The sequence below is a fragment of the Vidua chalybeata genome, chromosome 1, assembly GCF_026979565.1.
Source record: "Vidua chalybeata isolate OUT-0048 chromosome 1, bVidCha1 merged haplotype, whole genome shotgun sequence".
NCBI classification, from domain to species: domain Eukaryota; kingdom Metazoa; phylum Chordata; class Aves; order Passeriformes; family Viduidae; genus Vidua; species Vidua chalybeata.
In genome coordinates, this window is record NC_071530.1 from 152,204,768 (window position 1) to 152,224,310 (window position 19,543).

At 60.2% G+C, this 19,543-nt stretch overlaps 1 protein-coding gene across 2 annotated transcripts; it reads right to left on the minus strand.

The window, feature by feature from the left end:
* On the minus strand, window positions 1–19,058 carry GPT (glutamic--pyruvic transaminase). Of its 2 annotated transcripts, XM_053944473.1 has the most exons (12): window positions 19,032–19,058; window positions 16,484–16,649; window positions 12,858–12,947; window positions 12,672–12,780; window positions 12,445–12,575; window positions 11,091–11,334; window positions 10,331–10,410; window positions 10,103–10,239; window positions 7,273–7,447; window positions 3,393–3,548; window positions 1,707–1,819; window positions 1–270 (listed from the first exon to the last, which is right to left on the minus strand). In XM_053944473.1, coding segments are annotated over exons 1-12 (1,494 nt in total). In that variant the 5' UTR covers window positions 19,034–19,058; the 3' UTR covers window positions 1–179. The 2 variants fall into 2 exon arrangements, with proteins under 2 accessions (XP_053800448.1, XP_053800440.1); XM_053944465.1 differs by lacking the exon at window positions 19,032–19,058 and having other exon boundaries at window positions 16,484–16,681.
* Between the last annotated feature and the right edge of the window lie 485 nt (window positions 19,059–19,543).

Below are 19,543 nucleotides of genomic sequence, written 5' to 3' on the forward strand. Positions count from 1 at the left end.
TCCCAGCCGCTCGTCACCGTCCTTTATTTGGGGAGTGGAGGGGGGGGGGGGGGGGGGGGGACCTGCCCCGGAATTCCCGGGAAAAAAACCCAAAACCCACCCAATTCCCGGTGGGAATTCTCGGTGGGAATTGTTGGAGGTGACAGAGGCGGGGCGTGGCCGGGGCGTGGCCGCCCTCGTTAAGAGAATTCCTTGACGAACTTGGTGTAGAAGGCGCTGAGCTTCTCCAGGAGCATCTTCAGCTTCTCCGTGGGCGGCAGGATGGTCATCCTGGCGGGATCAAAAAAAAAAAAAACAAATCCCAAAAAAAAACCCCCAAAAAAAAAAAGCGGGAAAAGCGAGGAGGGATTCCCCCAAAATCCACCCCAAAAAATTTTCCGGAATCGTTGTCTCAAAATTGTCCCCAAAAATAATAAAAAAAAAAAAAAAAAAAAAAAAGGACAAAAAAAAAATTTTTTTTTGGCCCAGGAATCGCAAAAGTTGTGGTCAAGGAAAAGTCGGGATGGGGATTTGGGGAATTTTTGGGGATTTGGGGAATTGGGGAATTGGGATGGGGAATTTGAGGATTTGGGACAGGGGAATTTGAGGATTTGGGATGGGGGATTTGAGGAATTGGGACGGGGGAATTTGAGGATTTGGGATGGGGGATTTGGGACGGGAATTCGGGGATTGGGGATGGGGGGATTTGGGAATTTGGGGTGGAGGAAGAGGGAATTTGGGGTGGGGGATTTGGGGATTTTGTGGGGAGGATTTGGGGATTTGGGATGGGGGGATTTGGGATTTGGGAATTTGGGGGATTTGGGATGGGGGGATTTGGGGATTGGGGATGGGGGGATTTGGGGTGGGGGATTTGGGATTCGGGAATTTGAGGTGGGGGGATTTGGGGGGGGATATGGGAATTTGGGAATTTGGGATGGGGGAATTTGGGGATTTGGGTGGGGGGATTTGGCAGGGGGGATTTGAGAATTTGGGAATTGGGCATTTGGGATATGGGAATTTGGGGAATTGGGGATTTGGGGAATTGGGGATTTGGGATGGGGAGATTTGGGGATTTGGGACAGGGAGATTTGGGATGGCGGGATTTGGGAATTTGGGATGGGCGGAATTGGGGATTTGGGATAGGGAGATTTGGGGATTTGGGACGGATATTTGGGATGGCAGGATTTGGGAATTTGGGATGGGCGAAATTGGGGATTTGGGATGGGGGAATCTAGGATGGGGAGATTTGGGGATTTGAGGGGGGAGATTTGAGGATTTGGGATGGGGGATTTGGGATTTGGGCATTTGGGATATGGGAATTTGGGGAATTGGGGATTTGGGATGGGGGGATTTGGGAATTTGGGATGGGCGGAATTGGGGATTTGGGATGGGGAATTTGGGAACTGGGGATTTGGGATGGGGGGATTTGGGACAGCAGAATTTGGGGATTTGAGAATTGGGAATGGGGGGATTTGGGATGGGGGAGTTGGGGGATTTGGGATGGCAGAATTTGGGGATTTGGGATGGGGGATCTTCTAAGAACTGGGAATTTGGGGTGGGATTTCCTAGCAATAGGGAATTTGGGATGGGATCTCCCAAGAAGAGGGAATTTGGGATGGAATCTCCCAGGAACAGGGAATTTAGGGTGGGATCTCCCAGGAACAGGGAATTTGGGAGGGGATCTCCCAAGAAGAGGGAATTTGGGGTGGGATCTCCCAGGAACCCACCGGAAGTGGTAGGTGCCCTCCTTCTGTCCGAAGCCGCTTCCCGGGACAACGCAGATCCCGGTTTCCTCCAGGAGCCTCATGCAGAAGAACATGTCCGGGGCCTGCTTCTTCTCCTGGGAATTCGGGATGGGGGACGGGGTGGGAAAAACAGGGATCCCATCCCGCAGGCGTCCGAGGGCTGATCCCACAGACCCCACATGGATCGGGATCGATCCCCGTGAGTCCCACAATTCCTGGGATCGATCCCCATGAGACCCACAACTCCTGGGTCCCACAACTCCTGGGATTAATCCCAGTGGGTCCCACAACTCCTGGGATCGATCCCTATGAGTCACACAATTCCTGGGATCGATCCCCATGAGACCCACAATTCTTGGGATCAATCCTGATGAGTCTCACAATTCCTGGGATCGATCCCAGTGGGTCCCACAACTCCTGGGATCGATCCCTATGAGTCACACAACTCCTGGGATTGATCCCAGTGGGTCCCACAATTCCTGGGATCGATCCCTGTGAGTCCCACAACTCCTGGGATTGATCCCAGTGGGTCCCACAGTTCCTGGGATCGATCCCAGTGAATCCCACAACTCCTGGGATCAATCCTGATGAGTCCCACAACTCCTGGGATTAATCCCAGTGGGTCCCACAACTCCTGGGATTGATCCCAGTGGGTCCCACAACTCCTGGGATTGATCCCAGTGGGTCCCACAACTCCTGGGATTAATCCCAGTGGGTCCCACAATTCCTGGGATCGATCCCTATGAGTCACACAACTCCTGGGATTGATCCCAGTGGGTCCCACAATTCCTGGGATCAATCCCAGTGAGCCCCACATGGATCAGGGTTGATCCCATCTATCCCAACATCTCCCAGCTGAGATCCCTCCCATCCATCCCAGCTGGGATCCCGTCCATTCCCACATCTCCAATTGGAATCCTGTCCATCCCAGTTTGGATCCTGTCCATCCCAGTTTGGATCCCATCCATTTCTACATCTCCCAGCTGGGATCCCATCACAGGATGGATCCCGTCCATCCCCACATCTCCAGGATGGGATCCCATCCATGCCAGTTGGGGTCCCACCCATCCCAGTTGGGATCCCGCCCATCCCAACATCTCCATGTTGAGATCCCGCCCATTCCAACATCTCCCAGTTTGGATCCCATCCATCCCAGTTGGGATCCCGTCCATTCCCACATCTCCAGTTGGAATCCCGTCCATCCCAGTTGGGATCCCGCCCATCCCAGTTTGGATCCCGTCCATCCCAACATCTCCCAGTTGGAATCCCGTCCATCCCAGCTGGGATCCCATCCATGCCCCCATCTCCCGGTTGGGATCCCGTCCATCCCAGTTGGGATCCCGCCCATTCCCACATCTCCAGGTTGGGATCCCATCCATCCCAGTTGGAATCCCGTCCATCCCAGTTGGGATCCCGTCCATCCCAGTTGGGATCCCGTCCATCCCAGTTAGGATCCCATCCATGCCCCCATCTCCCAGTTGGAATCCCGTCCATCCCAGTTGGGATCCCATCCATGCCCCCATCTCCCGGTTGGGATCCCGCCCATCCCAGTTGGGATCCCGGCCATTCCCACATCTCCAGGTTGGGATCCCGCCCATCCCAGTTGGGATCCCGCCCATGCCCCCATCTCCCGGTTGGGACCCGGCGCGGATCGCGGCGCTGCCGGACCTTGGCGGCGGCCAGGGCGCGCGGTGGGAGGTCGATGCGGGGGAAGGCGTACATGGCGCCCTGCACGGGGTTGCAGTGGATCCCCGGCGTGCGGTTGAACAGCTCCTGCGTCAGCCGCGCCTTCTCCGCCAGCGCGCTCAGCACGGCCTCCTTCTCCTGCGGGACGGACGGAGCCGTGGGAATGCTGCTCCGGGACAATCCCGTCCCACTGTCCCATCCCATGTCCCATTGTCCCATTGTCCCATTATCCCATTACCCCATTATCCTATCCCAATTCCATTCCATTCCATCCGGTTATCCCATTATCCCATTACCCTATTATCCCATTATCCCATTATCCCATTATCCCATTATCCCATTATCCAATTATCTCATCCCAGTTCCATTCCATTCCACCCCATCATCCCATTATCCCATTATCCCATTATCCAGTTATCTCATCCCAATTCCATTCCATTCCAGCCCATGATCCCATCCCATTATCCCATTATCCCACTACCTCATTATCCCATTATCCCATTATCCCTTTATCTCATTATCATATTATCCCATTATCTCATTATCCCATTATCCCATTATCCCATTACCCTATTATCCCATTATCCCATTATCTCATTATCCCATTATCTCATTATCTCCGTATCTCATTATCTTATAATCCCCTTATCCCATTATCTCATTATCTCCTTATATAATTATCTCATTATCCCATTATCCCATTATCCCATTATCCCACTATCCCATCCCAATTCAATTCCATTCCATTCCATCCCATTGTCCCATTATCCCATTATTGCATTATCCCATTATCTCATCCCAATTCCATTCCATCGTCCCATCCCATTGTCCCATTGTCCCATTATCTCATTACCCGATTATCTCATTAGCTCATGATCTCATTATCTCATTATCTCATTATCCTATTTTCTCATTATCCCATTATCCCATTATCTAATTATCTCATCATCCCATTATCCCATTATCCCAATCCCACCGCTCCGTACCGCCTGGAAGCGCTCGTAGGATGGGTTTGAGTGGATCCATGACCATGAATCCCATCCCATGGATCCCACCCCATAGATCCCACCCCATGGATTCTGCCCCATGGATCCCAACCCATCGATCCCATGGATCCCATGGATACCATCCCAATCCCAATCCCAATCCCAGCGCTCCGTACCACCTGGAAGCGCTCGTAGGATGGCTCTCCAGGCTTGGTAGATCCATGACCGTGAATCCCATCCCATGGATCCCAATCCCAATCTGAATCTCAATCCCACCCCATGGATCCCATCCCATGGATCCCAATCCCAATCTGAATCTCAATCCCACCCCATGGATCCCATCCCATGGATCCCAACCCATGGATCCCAATCCCAATCCCAACCCCAGCGCTCCGTACCGCCTGGAAGCGCTCTTAGGACGGCTCTCCAGGCTTGGTAGATCCATGACCATGGATCCCATCCCATTATCCTATCCCATGAATTCCATCTGATCGGTCCCATCCCATGGATCCCACCCCATGAATCCCATGGATCCCAATCCCAATCCCAATCTCAATCCCATAGATCCCATCCCATGGATCCCAACCCATGGATCCCAATCCCAGTGCTCCGTACCGCCTGGAAGCGCTCATACGACGGCTCTCCAGGTTTGGGTGGGTCCATGACCGTGAATCCCATCCCATGGATCCCAATCCCAATCCCAATCCCAATCCCAGTGCTCCGTACCGCCTGGAAGCGCTCGTAGGACGGCTCTCCGGGCTTGGGTGGATCCATCCCATGGATCCCATCCCATGGATCCCAATCCCAATCCCAATCCCAACCCCAGCGCTCCGTACCACCTGGAAGCGCTCATATGACGGCTCTCCGGGCTTGGGTGGATCCATGACCGTGAATCCCATCCCATGGATCCAAATCCCAATCTCAATCTCAATCCCACCCCATGGATCCCATCCCAATCCCAATCCCAATCCCAGCGCTCCGTACCACCTGGAAGCGCTCGTAGGACAGCTCTCTGGGCTTTGGTAGATCCATGACCATGAATCCCACCCCATGGATCCCAATCCCAATCCCACCCCATGGATCCCATCCCATGGATCCCAACCCATGGATCCCAATCCCAACCCCAGCGCTCCGTACCGCCTGGAAGCGCTCTTAGGATGGCTCTCCGGGCTTGGGTAGATCCATGACCATGGATCCCATGACCATGGATCCCATCCCATTATCCTATCCCATGAATTCCATCTGATCGGTCACATCCCATGGATCCCACCCCATGGATCCCATGGATCCCAATCCCAATCCCAATCTCAATCCCATCCCATGGATCCCATCCCATGGATCCCAACCCATGGATCCCAATCCCAGTGCTCCGTACCGCCTGGAAGCGCTCATACGACGGCTCTCCAGGTTTGGGTGGGTCCATGACCGTGAATCCCATCCCATGGATCCCATCCCAATCCCAATCCCAATCCCAGTGCTCCGTACCGCCTGGAAGCGCTCGTAGGACGGCTCTCCGGGCTTGGGTGGATCCATCCCATGGATCCCAACCCATGGATCCCAATCCCAGTGCTCCGTACCACCTGGAAGCGCTCATATGACGGCTCTCTGGGCTTGGGTGGATCCATGACCGTGAATCCCATCCCATGGATCCCAATCCCAATCCCAATCCCAATCCCAGTGCTCCGTACCGCCTGGAAGCGCTCGTAGGACGGCTCTCCGGGCTTGGGTGGATCCATCCCATGGATCCCATCCCATGGATCCCATCCCAATCCCAATCCCAACCCCAGTGCTCCGTACCACCTGGAAGCGCTCATACGACGGCTCTCCGGGCTTGGGTGGATCCATGACCGTGAATCCCATCCCATGGATCCCAAACCCAATCCCACCCCATGGATCCCAATCCCAATCCCAATCCCAACCCCAGCGCTCCGTACCACCTGGAAGTGCTCATAGGACGGCTCTCCAGGCTTGGTAGATCCATGACCGTGAATCCCATCCCATGGATCCCAATCCCAATCTGAATCTCAATCCCACCCCATGGATCCCATCCCATGGATCCCATCCCATGGATCCCATCCCATGGATCCCAATCCCAACCCCAGCGCTCCGTACCGCCTGGAAGCGCTCTTAGGATGGCTCTCCGGGCTTGGTAGATCCATGACCGTGGATCCCATGACCATGGATCCCATCCCATTATCCTATCCCATGAATTCCATCTGATCGGTCCCATCCCATGGATCCCACCCCATGGATCCCATGGATCCCAATCCCAATCCCAATCTCAATCCCACCCCATGGATCCCATCCCATGGATCCCACCCCATGGATCCCAATCCCAATCCCAACCCCAGCGCTCCGTACCACCTGGAAGCGCTCGTAGGACGGCTCTCCGGGCTTGGGTAGATCCATGACCATGAATCCCACCCCATGGATCCCAATCCCAATCCCACCCCATGGATCCCATCCCATGGATCCCATCCCATGGATCCCAATCCCAATCCCAATCCCAGCGCTCCGTACCACCTGGAAGCGCTCGTAGGATGGCTCTCCGGGCTTGGGTGGATCCATCCCATGGATCCCATCCCATGGATCCCATCCCAATCCCAATCCCAACCCCAGCGCTCCGTACCACCTGGAAGCGCTCGTAGGATGGCTCTCCGGGCTTGGGTGGATCCATGACCGTGAATCCCATCCCATGGATCCCAATCCCAATCCCAATCCCACCCCATGGATCCCAATCCCAATCCCAATCCCAGCGCTCCGTACCGCCTGGAAGCGCTCATAGGACGGCTCTCCGGGCTTGGGTGGATCCATGACCGTGAATCCCATCCCATGGATCCCATCCCAATCCCAATCCCAACCCCAGCGCTCCGTACCGCCTGGAAGCGCTCGTAGGACGGCTCTCCGGGCTTGGGCGGGTCCATGATGATGTCCAGGACCATCTGTCCCGGCACGGGCGGGCACAGCCGGACGGACACGAGCTTGGCGAGCTGCGCCTTCACCTCGGGGTGCAGGTTCACCACCTCCACGTAGCCGCCCCGCAGCCCGCACCTGCCGACGGACACGCCGGCATCGGCACCGCCGGAATCGGCACCGGCACCGCCGGAATCGGCACCGCCGGAAGAACGGCACGGGCGGCGGGGGCAGCCGGGAGCGGGGGTGGGATCGGCGGGAGGAGGGATGGGATGGGATGGGGATGGGGCTGGTGGTGGAATCCGTGGGTGGGTGGGATCCATGGATGGGGGTTTGGGATGGGAATCCATGGATGGGAACCTATGGAGAAGGATCCATGGATAGGATCCATGGACAGGAGCCTATGGAGAAGGATCCATGAATGGGATCCATGGATGGGAGCCTACGGAGAGGGACCCATGGATGGGATCCATGGATAGGAACCTATGGAGAAGGATCCATGAATGGGATCCATGGATGGGAGCCTACGGAGAAGGATCCATGGATGGGATCCATGGATGGGAGCCTACGGAGAAGGATCCATGAATGGGATCCATGGATGGGAGCCTACGGAGAAGGATCCATGGATGGGATCCATGGATTGGGGTTAGGGATGGGATCCATGGATAGGAACCTATGGAGAAGGATCCATGGATGGGATCCACGTATGGAATCCATGGATGGGAGCCTAAGGAGAAGGATCCATGGATGGGATCCATGGATGAAAACCTATGGAGAAGGACCCATGGATGGGAGATCTGGGTGGGATACTCGGATGGGATCCTTGGATGGGATCCATGGATGGAATCCATGGATGGGAGTTGCAGGTGAAAATCCGTGGATGGGGATTTGGGATGGGAATCCATGGATGGGAACCTATGGAGAAGGACCCATGAATGGGATCCATGGATGGGAACCTGTGGAGAGGGACCCATACATGGGAGATCTGGGTGGGATTCTCGGATGGGATCCTTGGATGGGATCCATGGATGGGATCCGTGGGTGGAGATTTGGGATGGGAATCCATGGATGGGAACCTATGGAGAAGGATCCATGGATGGGATCCATGGATGAAAACCTATGAAGAAGGACCCATGGATGGGAGATCTGGGTGGGATTCTCGGATGGGATCCTTGGATGGGATCCATGGATGGAATCCATGGATGGGAGTTGCAGGTGAAAATCCGTGGATGGGGGTTTGGGATGGGAATCCATGGATGGGGACCTATGGAGAAGGACCCATGGATGGGATCCACGGATGGGATCCATGGATGGGAGATGGGGGTGGGATTCATGGGTGGGGATCTATGGATGGGATCCATGGATGGGGCTTTGGGATGGGATCCATGGATAGGAACCTATGGAGAAAGATCCATGGATGGGATCCGTGGATGACGGTTTGGGATGGGATCCATGGATAGGAACCTATGGAGAAAGATCCATGGATGGGATCCGTGGATGAGGGTTTGGGATGGGACTCCATGGATAGGAACCTATGGAGAAAGATCCATGGATGGGATCCGTGGGTGGGGGTTTGGGATGGGAATCCATGGATGGGAACCTGAGGAGAAGGACCCATGGATGGGATCCAAGGATGGGATCCATGGATGAGGGTTTGGGATGGGATCCATGGATGGGAGATGAGGGTGGGATTCGTGGGTGGGATCCATGGTTTGGGATGGGATCCATGGATGGGAATCTATGGAGAAGGACCCATGGATGGGAGATTGTGGGTGGGATTCATGGAAGGGGATCTATGGATGGGAATCTGTGGAGAAGGACCCATGGATAGGGCTCTGGGATGGGAATCCATGGATAAGACATGGCATCCATGGAATCTCCACATCCGCTGTCACGTCCAACCCCAGTCCAGGAGATCCATGGGGTGGTGGCACTTCCATCCTACATCACTTCCATCCCCATCCCAAGGGATCCATGGGGCGGTGGTGGCAGCCCCCGTCCCAACCCCAGGAGATCCATGGGGTGGTGGTGGCATCTCCATCCCCAATCCATGACATCCATGACAATCCATGACCCCAATCCCAACCCCAGGAGATCCATGGGGTGGTGGTGGCATCTCCATCCCCAATCCATGACATCCATGACAATCCATGACCCCAATCCCAACCCCAGGAGATCCATGGGGTGGTGGTGGCATCTCCATCCCCAATACATGACATCCATGGGGTGGTGGTGGCATCTCCATCCCCAGTCCATGACCCCAATCCCAACCCCAGGACATCCATGGGGTGGTGGCACCTCCATCCCCAATCCATGACATCCATGACCCCAATCCCACCCCCAGGAGATCCATGGGGTGGTGGTGACATCTCCATCCCCAATCCATGACCCAATCCCAACCCCAGGAGATCCATGGGGTGGTGGCATCTCCATCCCCAATCCAAGACATCCATGACAATCCATGACCCCAGTCCCACCCCCAGGAGATCCATGGGTTGGTGGTGACATCTCCATCCCCAATCCATGACGTCCATGGGGTGGTGGTGGCATCTCCATCCCCAATCCAAGACATCCATGACAATCCATGACCCCAATCCCAACCCCAGGACATCCATGGGGGTGGTGGTGGCATCTCCATCCCCAATCCATGACATCCATGACCCCAATCCCACCCCCAGGAGGTCCAGGGGGTGGTGGCACCTCCGTCCCACGTCTCGTGGGACCCGTGGGGACCTCGGCCGCCAGGCGGGGCGGGGTGGGGGGGGTGACAATCCCGGCATTCCCAGGACTCACTCTCCCATGAATCCCTTGGAGATGGAGTGGAAGGAGGCCAACTCCACCGAGTCCGAGTAGGGCGGCCCCATCTCCATCAGGACCTTCTTGAAGGAGTGGAAGGCCGAGCCCTCGGCGTAGACGTTGTCCTGGTACACCTGGGGGTGGGCGGTGGGGACACCCCGGGATGTCACCCGGAATTCCGGGCTTTTCCCGGGAATGGGGGACGCCCCGCCCCGCCCCGCCCACCTCGTCAGCCATGAGGAAAAGCTTCTCCTCGTAGGCGAACTTGATGACGTCCTCGATGCATTCCCGGCTCTGCACCTGGCCTGGGACAGCCGCGGGTGTCATCCCACCATGGATGTCCCACGGATCCCGCCCCACGGATCCCGCCCCATAGATATCATCCCATGGATATCATCCCATGGATCCCACCCCATAGATATCATCCCATGGATCCCACCTCAGATATCCCACCCCATGGATCCCACCCCATGGATTCCACCCCATATATCCCACCCCATGGATCCCACCCCATAGATATCATCCCATGGATCCTGCCCCATAGATATCATTCCATGGATATTATCCCATGGATCCCACCCCACGGATCCCGCCCCACAGATATCATCCCATGGATCCCACCCCATGGATCCCACCCCATGGATATCATCCCATGGATCCCACCTCAGATATCCCGCACCATGGATCCCACCCCATAGATATCATCCCATGGATCCTGCCCCATAGATATCATCCCATGGATCCTGCCCCATATGTCCCACCCCACAGATCCCACTCCATATATCCCACCCCACGGATCGCACCCCACGGCCCCCACCCCACAGATCCCACTCCATAAATCCCACCCCACGGATCCCACCCCACGGATCGCACCCCACGGCTCCCACCCCACAGATCCCACCCCATATATCCCACCCCACAGATCCCACCCCACGGATCGCCCCCCACGGCCCCCGCCCCACAGGTGGCGCCCCCCGGCCGTTACCGGTGGGGTTGCCGGGGTTGATGATGCAGAGCACGCGGGGGCAGCAGCGCCGCCGGCCCTCGTTCAGCGCCCGCCGCAGCTCGGCCACGTCCAGCGCCCAGCAGCGCTCCTCGGCCAGGAAATAACCGAGCTGCGCCGCGTCCAGCTCGGCCAGCGCCGCCGAGTACAGCGGGTACTGCGGGATCGGGATCAGCACCCCCGTGCGCGACGAGCCCGAGCCCCACACCAGCAGCTTCAGCATGCTCTGGGGACAGCCAGGGGGGACAGTCAGGGGGTGGGAATCGGGACATGGAGGGGACAGCGAGGGGAGAGGATGGGGACAATCAGGGGACAATGAGGGGGTGGGATGGGGGACATTGAGGGGACACTGAGGGGACAATCGGGATCAGCACCCCCGTGCGCGACGAGCCCGAGCCCCACACCAGCAGCTTCAGCTCTGGGGACAGCCAGAGGGGACAGTCAGGGGACAGCGAGGGGACAATCAGGGGGTGGGATGGGGGACATTGAGGGGACAGTGAAGGGACAGAGATGGGGACAATCATGGGACAATCGGGGGTGGGAATCGGGACAAGGAGGGGACAATGAGGGGACAGCGAGGGGACGGGTTTGGATGGGAATCGTGGGGACATTGAGGGGACAGGTTGTGGTGGCAATCAGGACATTGAGGGGACAGAGTGGGGACAATCGGGATGGGTTGGGCTGGGAATCAAGGCATGGATGGGACATCTTGGGGACAATGAGGGGACACCGTGGGGTGGCAATCAGGACATTGAGGGGACACTGAGGGGACATGGGGATGATGAGGGGACAGTGAGGGGTGGAGATAGAGGCCACGGACACGGGGACATCGTGGGGACATCGAGGGGACAGGTTGGGGTGGCCGTGGGGACAATGAGGGGACAGGATGGTGAGCCCAAGGGACAGTGGGGACAATGGACAGGACGGTGGGGACAATGAGGGGACAGGAGCTTGGGGGCAGCGTGGGGACAACTGGGCGGTGGCGATGGCACACCGACACGAGGGGGACAACGAGGGGGACAACGAGGGGGACAACGAGGGGGACAACGCCGCGCTCCCCCCAGCGACAGCGCCGCCATCACCACGGCAACCGCACGGCCTTGGGGACAACGCGGTGCCACCCCCCCCCCCGAGGAGGAGAAGCTGGCGCTGTCCCCAGGCGAGGCGTGGGGACACCAAGGACACAAGTGCCACCCCCCCCCTCCTCCTCCTCCTCCTCCCGCCGCACAAAGGTCCCTTTGTCGCCGCCCGCCGTGGGAACGGCCGGGGGGTGGCACCGCGCCCGGTGTCCCCGGGATGGCGGCGGCGGGGGGGGTGGTGGCCGATGTCGCCGTACCACGATGGCGTCGCTGGCGCCGGTGGACAGGAAGATGTCGTCGGCCTTGGCGGGGACGCCGTCGCGCCGCTCGATGTAGCGCGCCACGTTCTCCCGCACCATCTGCACGCCGGGGCTGGCGCTGTAGGCGCCTGAGGAAGGGGACGCGGGTGTCACCTCCCCGCGCGGTGCCACCTCCCCGCGCGGTGCCAGCGGCGCTGTCCCCTCCCCGGGGAGGTGACACCGACCCACGCTCTGGCCGGCGCAGGCCGCCAGCAGCCGCTGGGCGCGCTCCTTGGCGTCGCTGGGCAGGGACGCGTCCTTCATCAGCTCCGGGCACAGGCACAGCGCTGTCACCTGGCCGAGGGGACAGCCGGGTGACAGCACAGGGGTGGCAGCGGCCCGGTGGCCCCGCCGCGTCCCCAGGGCCGTACCTGGCGGACGAAGGTGATGGGCTGCTGGCCCATGGCGTGCGCGTCGCCGATGTTGGCCTTGATCACCTCGGTGAAGGGCTTGGGGACACCCTGGGGGACAGCGGGGACGGGGGCGGGGACAAGGGACAGGGACAAGGGACAGGGATGGGGACAGGGATGAGGAGAAGGGACAGGGATGGGGATGGCAGGGACAGGGATGGGGACAGGGATGGCGACAAGGGACAGGGATGGGGACAAGGGACAGGGATGGCGACAGGGATGGGGACAGGGACAGGGATGGGGACAAGGGACAGAGATGGGGACAAGGGACAGGGATGGCGATGGTGATGGGGACAGCAGGGACAGGGATGGGGATAAGGGACAGGACAGGGGACAGGGATGGGGACAGGGATGGGGACAAGGGGACAGGAATGGGGACAACAGGGACAGGGATGGGGACAGGGACAGGCACAGGGACAGGGATGGGGACAGGGATGGGGACAGGGACAGGGATGGCGATGGTGATGGGGACAGCAGGGACAGGGATGGGGATAAGGGACAGGACAGGGGACAGGGGACAGGGACAAGGGGACAGGGATGGGGACAGGGACAGGACAGGGACAGAGATGGGGACAAGGGGACAGGGATGGGGACAAGGGACAGGGATGGCAGGGACAGAGATGGGGACAAGGGACAGGGATGGGGACAAGGGACAGGGACAGGGACAAGGGGACAGGGACGGGAACAAGGGAAAGGGACAGGGACAGGGATGGCAGGGACAGGAATGGGGACAAGGGGACAGGACAGGGACAGAGATGGGGACAAGGGACAGGGATGGGGACAGGGACAGAGATGGGGACAAGGGACAGGGATGGGGACAAGGGACAGGGATGGGGACAGGGACAGAGATGGGGACAAGGGACAGGGATGGGGACAGGGGACAGGGACAAAACCAGGTCGGGGGTCACGACCTGCCCGTCCCCCCGCAGGGCCACCCCCGCTGTCACACGGCTGTCACCAGCAGGGGGGTGGCGCCACCCCCGTGTCCCCTGTCCGGCGGGGAGCAGGAATGGGGACATTGGGGACATCGGGGACCTCCTTGGGGACCTCCTTGGGGACAGCAGGGTGGCAGCGATGTCCCCACCCCCGGCGCCCAGGTGACAGCGGCCACTCGGGCCGGACTTTGGCCACCTCGGACTCTGCCCCGCGGGGTGGCACCGCCCCGAATGTGTCACCTCTGTCACCCGTGTCCCCTCGTGACCCCTGCCACCCCCCCGCTGCCACCACCGGAATGTCGCCAAGCCCCTCCCCCACCCCCCCCCAAAAAGGGACCCCCGGGCGTGGGAAAGTTCCCGGGTGGGGGAGGGGACACAGGTAAGAACCATTTTGAGGGGGGGGGGGGGAATCCTTTTTTTTGGGGGGTAAAAATTCCTTTTTAGGGGAAAAAAAAATCCCTTTTTTTTAGGGGGAACAATTCCTTTTTTGGGTGTTAAAATTTCTTTTTTGGGGATAAAAATCCTTTTTTTGGGAGAAACGCCTTTTTTGGGGCGACAAATCCTTTTTTGGGGGGGAAATTCCTTTTTTGGGGGGAAAATTCCTTTTTTGGGGGAAAATGTACTTTTTTGGGAAAAAAAATCCTCTTTTTGAGCGGAAAATTTCCTTTTTTAGGGTAAAAATCCCATTTTTGGGAGGAAAAATTCCTTTTTTTGGGGGGAAATTCCCATTTTTGGGGGGAAAATTTCTTTTTTGGGGGAAAAAAGTCTTTTTTTGGGGGGGAAAAAACTCTTCTGGGGGAAAAATCCTTTTTTAGGGGGAAAACTTTTTTTGGGTGAAACATCCCATTTTTAGGGGGATAAAAAAATCAATTTTTGGGGTAAACCCCCACTTTGGGGGTGCTTTTGGGGCGGGAGGGGCCAAGTGGGGGGTGCAGGGAGGGAGCCCCGGGTTTGGGGGGGTCCCGATTTGGGGTCTGGGGTCCCGATTTGGGGTCGGGGGGTCCCGATTTTGGGGTTGGGGGGGTTCCGATTTTGGGGGTGCCGATTTTGGGGTCGGGGGGTCCCGATTTGGGGTTGGGGGTCCCGGTTTTGGGGTTCAAGGACCCGATTTTGAGATTGGAGGTCCCGGTTTTGGGGGTCCCGATTTGGGTTCGAGGGTCCCGATTTTGGGGTTGGGGGGGTTCCGGTTTTGGGGTTGGGGGGGTTCCGATTTGGGTTCGAGGGTCCCGATTTTGGGGTTGGGGGTCCCGATTTGGGGTTGGGGGTCCCGATTTAGGGTTGGGGGGGGTTCCGATTTTGGGGGGGGCCCGATTTGGGGTCTGGGGTCCCGATTTTGGGGGGTCCCGATTTGGGGTCTGGGATCCCGATTTGGGGTCTGGGGGTCCCAATTTTGGGGTCTGGAGTCCCGATTTAGGGTGGGGGGTCCCGATTTTGGGGTTGGGGTCCCGATTTTGGGGTCGGGGGGTCCCGATTTTGGGGTCGGGATATCCCTGTCCGGGAGGGTTATCCCGGTTTGGGGTTCGAGGTCCCGATTTGGGGTCTGGGGTCCCGATTTTGAGGTTGGGGGTCCCGGTTTGGGGTCGGGATATCCCTGTCCGGGAGGGTTATCCCGGTTTGGGGTCGGGATATCCCGGCCCAGGAGGATTATCCCGGTTTGGGGTCGGGTTATCCCGGTTTGGGGTCGGGTTATCCCGGATTGGGGTCGGGATATCCCGGTTTGGGGTTGAGTTATCCCGGTTTGGGGTCGGGTTATCCCGGATTGGGGTCGGGATATCCCGGTTTGGGGTTGAGTTATCCCGGTTTGGGGTCGGGTTATCCCGGTTTGGGGTCGGGTTATCCCGGTTTGGGGTTGAGTTATACCGGCCCAGGAGGATTATCCCGGTTTGGGGTCGGGATATCCCGGTTTGGGGTCGGGTTATCCCGGCCCAGGAGGATTATCCCGGTTTGGGGTCGGGTTATCCCGGCCCAGGAGGATTATCCCGGTTTGGGGTCGGGTTATCCCGGTTTGGGGTCGGGTTATCCCGGTTCTGTGGGGCTGTTCCCGGTTCGGGATCTCCTCCTCCCGCTCCAGGACTGAGTGTCCCGGTTCCTGGGGGGCACTTCCCGGTCCAGGACGGATTGTCCCGGTTCGGGATCTCCTCCTCCCGCTCCAGGACCGAGTGTCCCGGTTCGGGATCTCCTCCTCCCGCTCCAGGACCGAGTGTCCCGGTTCGGGATCTCCTCCTCCCGCTCCAGGACCGAGTGTCCCGGTTCGGGATCTCCTCATCCCACTCCAGGACGGATTGTCCCGGTTCGGGATCTCCTCCTCCCGCTCCAGGACCGAGTGTCCCGGTTCGGGATCTCCTCCTCCCGCTCCAGGACCGAGTGTCCCGGTTCGGGATCTCCTCCTCCCGCTCCAGGACTGAGTGTCCCGGTTCGTGGGGGGCATTTCCCGCTCCAGGACGGGTTATCCCGGTTCGGGATCTCCTCCTCCCGCTCCAGGACGGGCTGTCCCGGTTCGGGATTTCCTCCTCCCGCTCCAGGACCGAGTGTCCCGTTTGCCCCGCGGTTCCTCCCGGTCCTATCCTGTCCCGTTCCGTTCGGGTTTTTTTTTTGGGTTCTTTTTGGGGTTCTTTTGGGTTTTTTTTTTTTTGTTTGTTTTTTCCCCGGTACCTTGCGCAGTTCCTGCTCCAGCTCCGTGGCGCGCACGACGATGGGGCCGCGCACCGCGTACTCCACGCGGCGGATGGCGGGGTTCATGCACTCGGGGCTCAGCACCGGGCCCCGCCGGACCCCGCCGGCCGCCGCCGCCGCCGCCGCGGCCGCCATCGCCAGGAGCCTGCGGGGCCGCAGCGCCCTCAGCGCCCGCATCGCCCCCGCGGGACGCCGCGACAACGGCGGGCGACGGCCGCCCCCTGCCCTCCTCCTCCCCTCCGGGGACACCGCCCCGGAGCCGCCCCCGGTGAGGCCGGCAAGGTCCCCGGGGCGCCGCGGGGCTGGAGGAGCGGCGGAGCGCTCCGGGGCAACGGGCAACGGGCGAGGGGCAACGGGCGAGGGGCGAGCGGCAACGGGCCAAGGGCAACGGGCCAAGGGCAACGAGCCAAGGGCAACGGGCAAGGGGCAGGGACAGGGACGGGCGGGGCAGCGGGACACCGGGAAACGGGGGGAACCGGGACACCGGGAAACGGGGGGAACCGGGACACCGGGAAAAGGGGGGGAACCGGGACACCGGGAAACGGGGGGGAACCGGGAAAGGGGGGGCACCGGGACACCGGGAAATGGGGGGGGAACCGGGAAAGGGGGTGGCACCGGGACACCGGGAATGGGACATCAGGAAGGGGACACCGGGAATGGGAGTTGGCACCGGGAGCGGGGATAAACGGGGGTGAGACACCGGGAATGGGAATTGGCACTGGGAACGGGACAAACGGGGATGGGACACCGGGAATGGGAGTTGGCACCGGGAACGGGATAAACCGGGATGGGACACCGGGAATGGGACATCGGGAAGGGGACTGGCACCGGGAACGGGGACAAACGGGGGTGGGACACCGGGAATGGGACATCGGGAAGGGGACACCGGGAATGGGACTGGCACCGGGAACGGGGATAAACGGGGATGGGACACCGGGAATGGACATCGGGAATGGGAATTGGCACCGGGAATGGGACAAACGGGGATGGGGACACCGGGAATGGGACTGGCACCGGGTGCGGGGATAAACGGGGATGGGACACCGGGAAGGGGACACCGGGAATGGGAACTGGCACCGGGAATGGGACAAACGGGGATGGGACACCGGGAAGGGGACACTGGGAATGGGACTGGCACCGGGAACGGGGATGGGACACCGGGAAGGGGACACCGGGAAGGGGACTGGCACCGGGAGCGGGGATGGGGCATCAGGAAGGGGACACCGGGAATGGGAATTGGCACCGGGAGCGGGGATAAACGGGGATGGGACATCGGGAATGGGAGTTGGCACGGGGATAAACGGGGATGGGACACCGGGAATGGCACGCGGCAGCGGGGACAGGGACAGGAGTGGCACCGGGACACCGGGAAAGGGGTGGCACCGGCGACAATCGGCACGGGGACAAACGGGGATGGGACACCGGGAATGGGAGTTGGCACCGGGAGCGGGGACAAACGGGGATGGGGACACCGGGACTGGGCACGTGGCAGCGGGTGGCACCGGGACACCGGGAAAGGGGTGGCACCGGCGACAATCGGTACGGGGAAAGGGGGTGGCACCGGGAATGGGCACGTGGCAGCGGGGACAGCGGGGACAGGGACAGGGGTGGCATCGGGGACACCGGGAAAGGGGTGGCACCGGCGACAATCGGTACGGGGGTGGCACCGGGCGCGGGACACCGGGACAGGGGTGGCACCCGGACAGGGGGTGGCACCGGCGACAACCGGCACGGGGAAAGGGGGTGGCACTGGGACACCGGGACTCGGGGTGGCACCGGGAAGGGGACACCGGGAATGGGACGCAAGGAGCGGGCACGTGGCAGCGGGGACAGGGGACACCGGGACAGGGGGTGGCACCGGGACAGGGACACCGGGACAGGAGGTGGCACCGGGAGCGGGGACAGCTGGCACGGGGTGGCACCGGGACAGGGGACACCGGGACAGGAGGTGGCACCGGGACAGGGTGTGGCACTGGGACAGGGGGTGGCACCGGGATAGGGACAGCTGGCACGGGGGTGGCACCGGGACAGGGGACACCGGGACAGGAGGTGGCACCGGGACAGGGGACACCGGGACAGGAGGTGGCACCGGGACACGGGGTGGCACCGGGACAGGGGGTGGCACCGGGACAGGGACAGCTGGCACGGGGGTGGCACCGGGACAGGGACACCGGGACGGGGGGTGGCACCGGAACAGGGACACCGGGACAGGGGGTGGCACCGGGACAGGGGGTGGCACAGGGAAGGGGACACCGGGACACGGGGTGGCACCGAGACAGGGGGTGGCACCAGGACAGGGACACCGGGACAGGGGGTGGCACCGGGACAGGGGACAACTGCCACGGGGGTGGCACCGCGAACGTGGCACCGGCGACAACGGGCACCGGGAAGGGGGGTGGCACCGCGACAAGTGCCACCGCACGGGATGGGGACAGGCGACACGAGGGTGGCGGGATGTGGGGATTTGGGAGCCCAGACCCCTCCCCCCCCCCCCAAAATGTCCCCAAATTGTCCCCAAATTCCTCACATCGCCCCCCAGCGGCTCCAACCGCCGCGCCCGCGCTGGCCACGCCCCCCCCGCTGTCAATCAACCGTTACCACGCCCACTAGGAGGTGATTGGCTGCGAGCGCAAGGGGCGGGGCCGGGAGCGCCCAAAATGCGGCGGGGGGGGGGGGGGTCGGATTGGGAAACACCCCCCCCCCCCATTGGGGGTCCCGATGGATCCTCCCGTTTGGGGACCCCCATTGGGAGCCCCCCCAAAATTAGGGACCCCATAGAACCTAAAATAGGGGGGTTCCTGTAGATTTCCCCCAAAATTACCCCATAGAACCCCCCCCCCAAATTAGGGGATCCTATAGATCCCCACAATAGGGACCCCATAGAGCCCCCCCAAAATTAGGGACCCCAGAATTGGGGGTCTCTAAAGACCCCACCCCAAAATTAGGTGACCCCAGGGAGCCACCTAAAAATAGGGACCCCATAGAACCGCCCAAAATTAGGGAACCCATAAATCCCAAATAGAGACCCCATAAATCCCC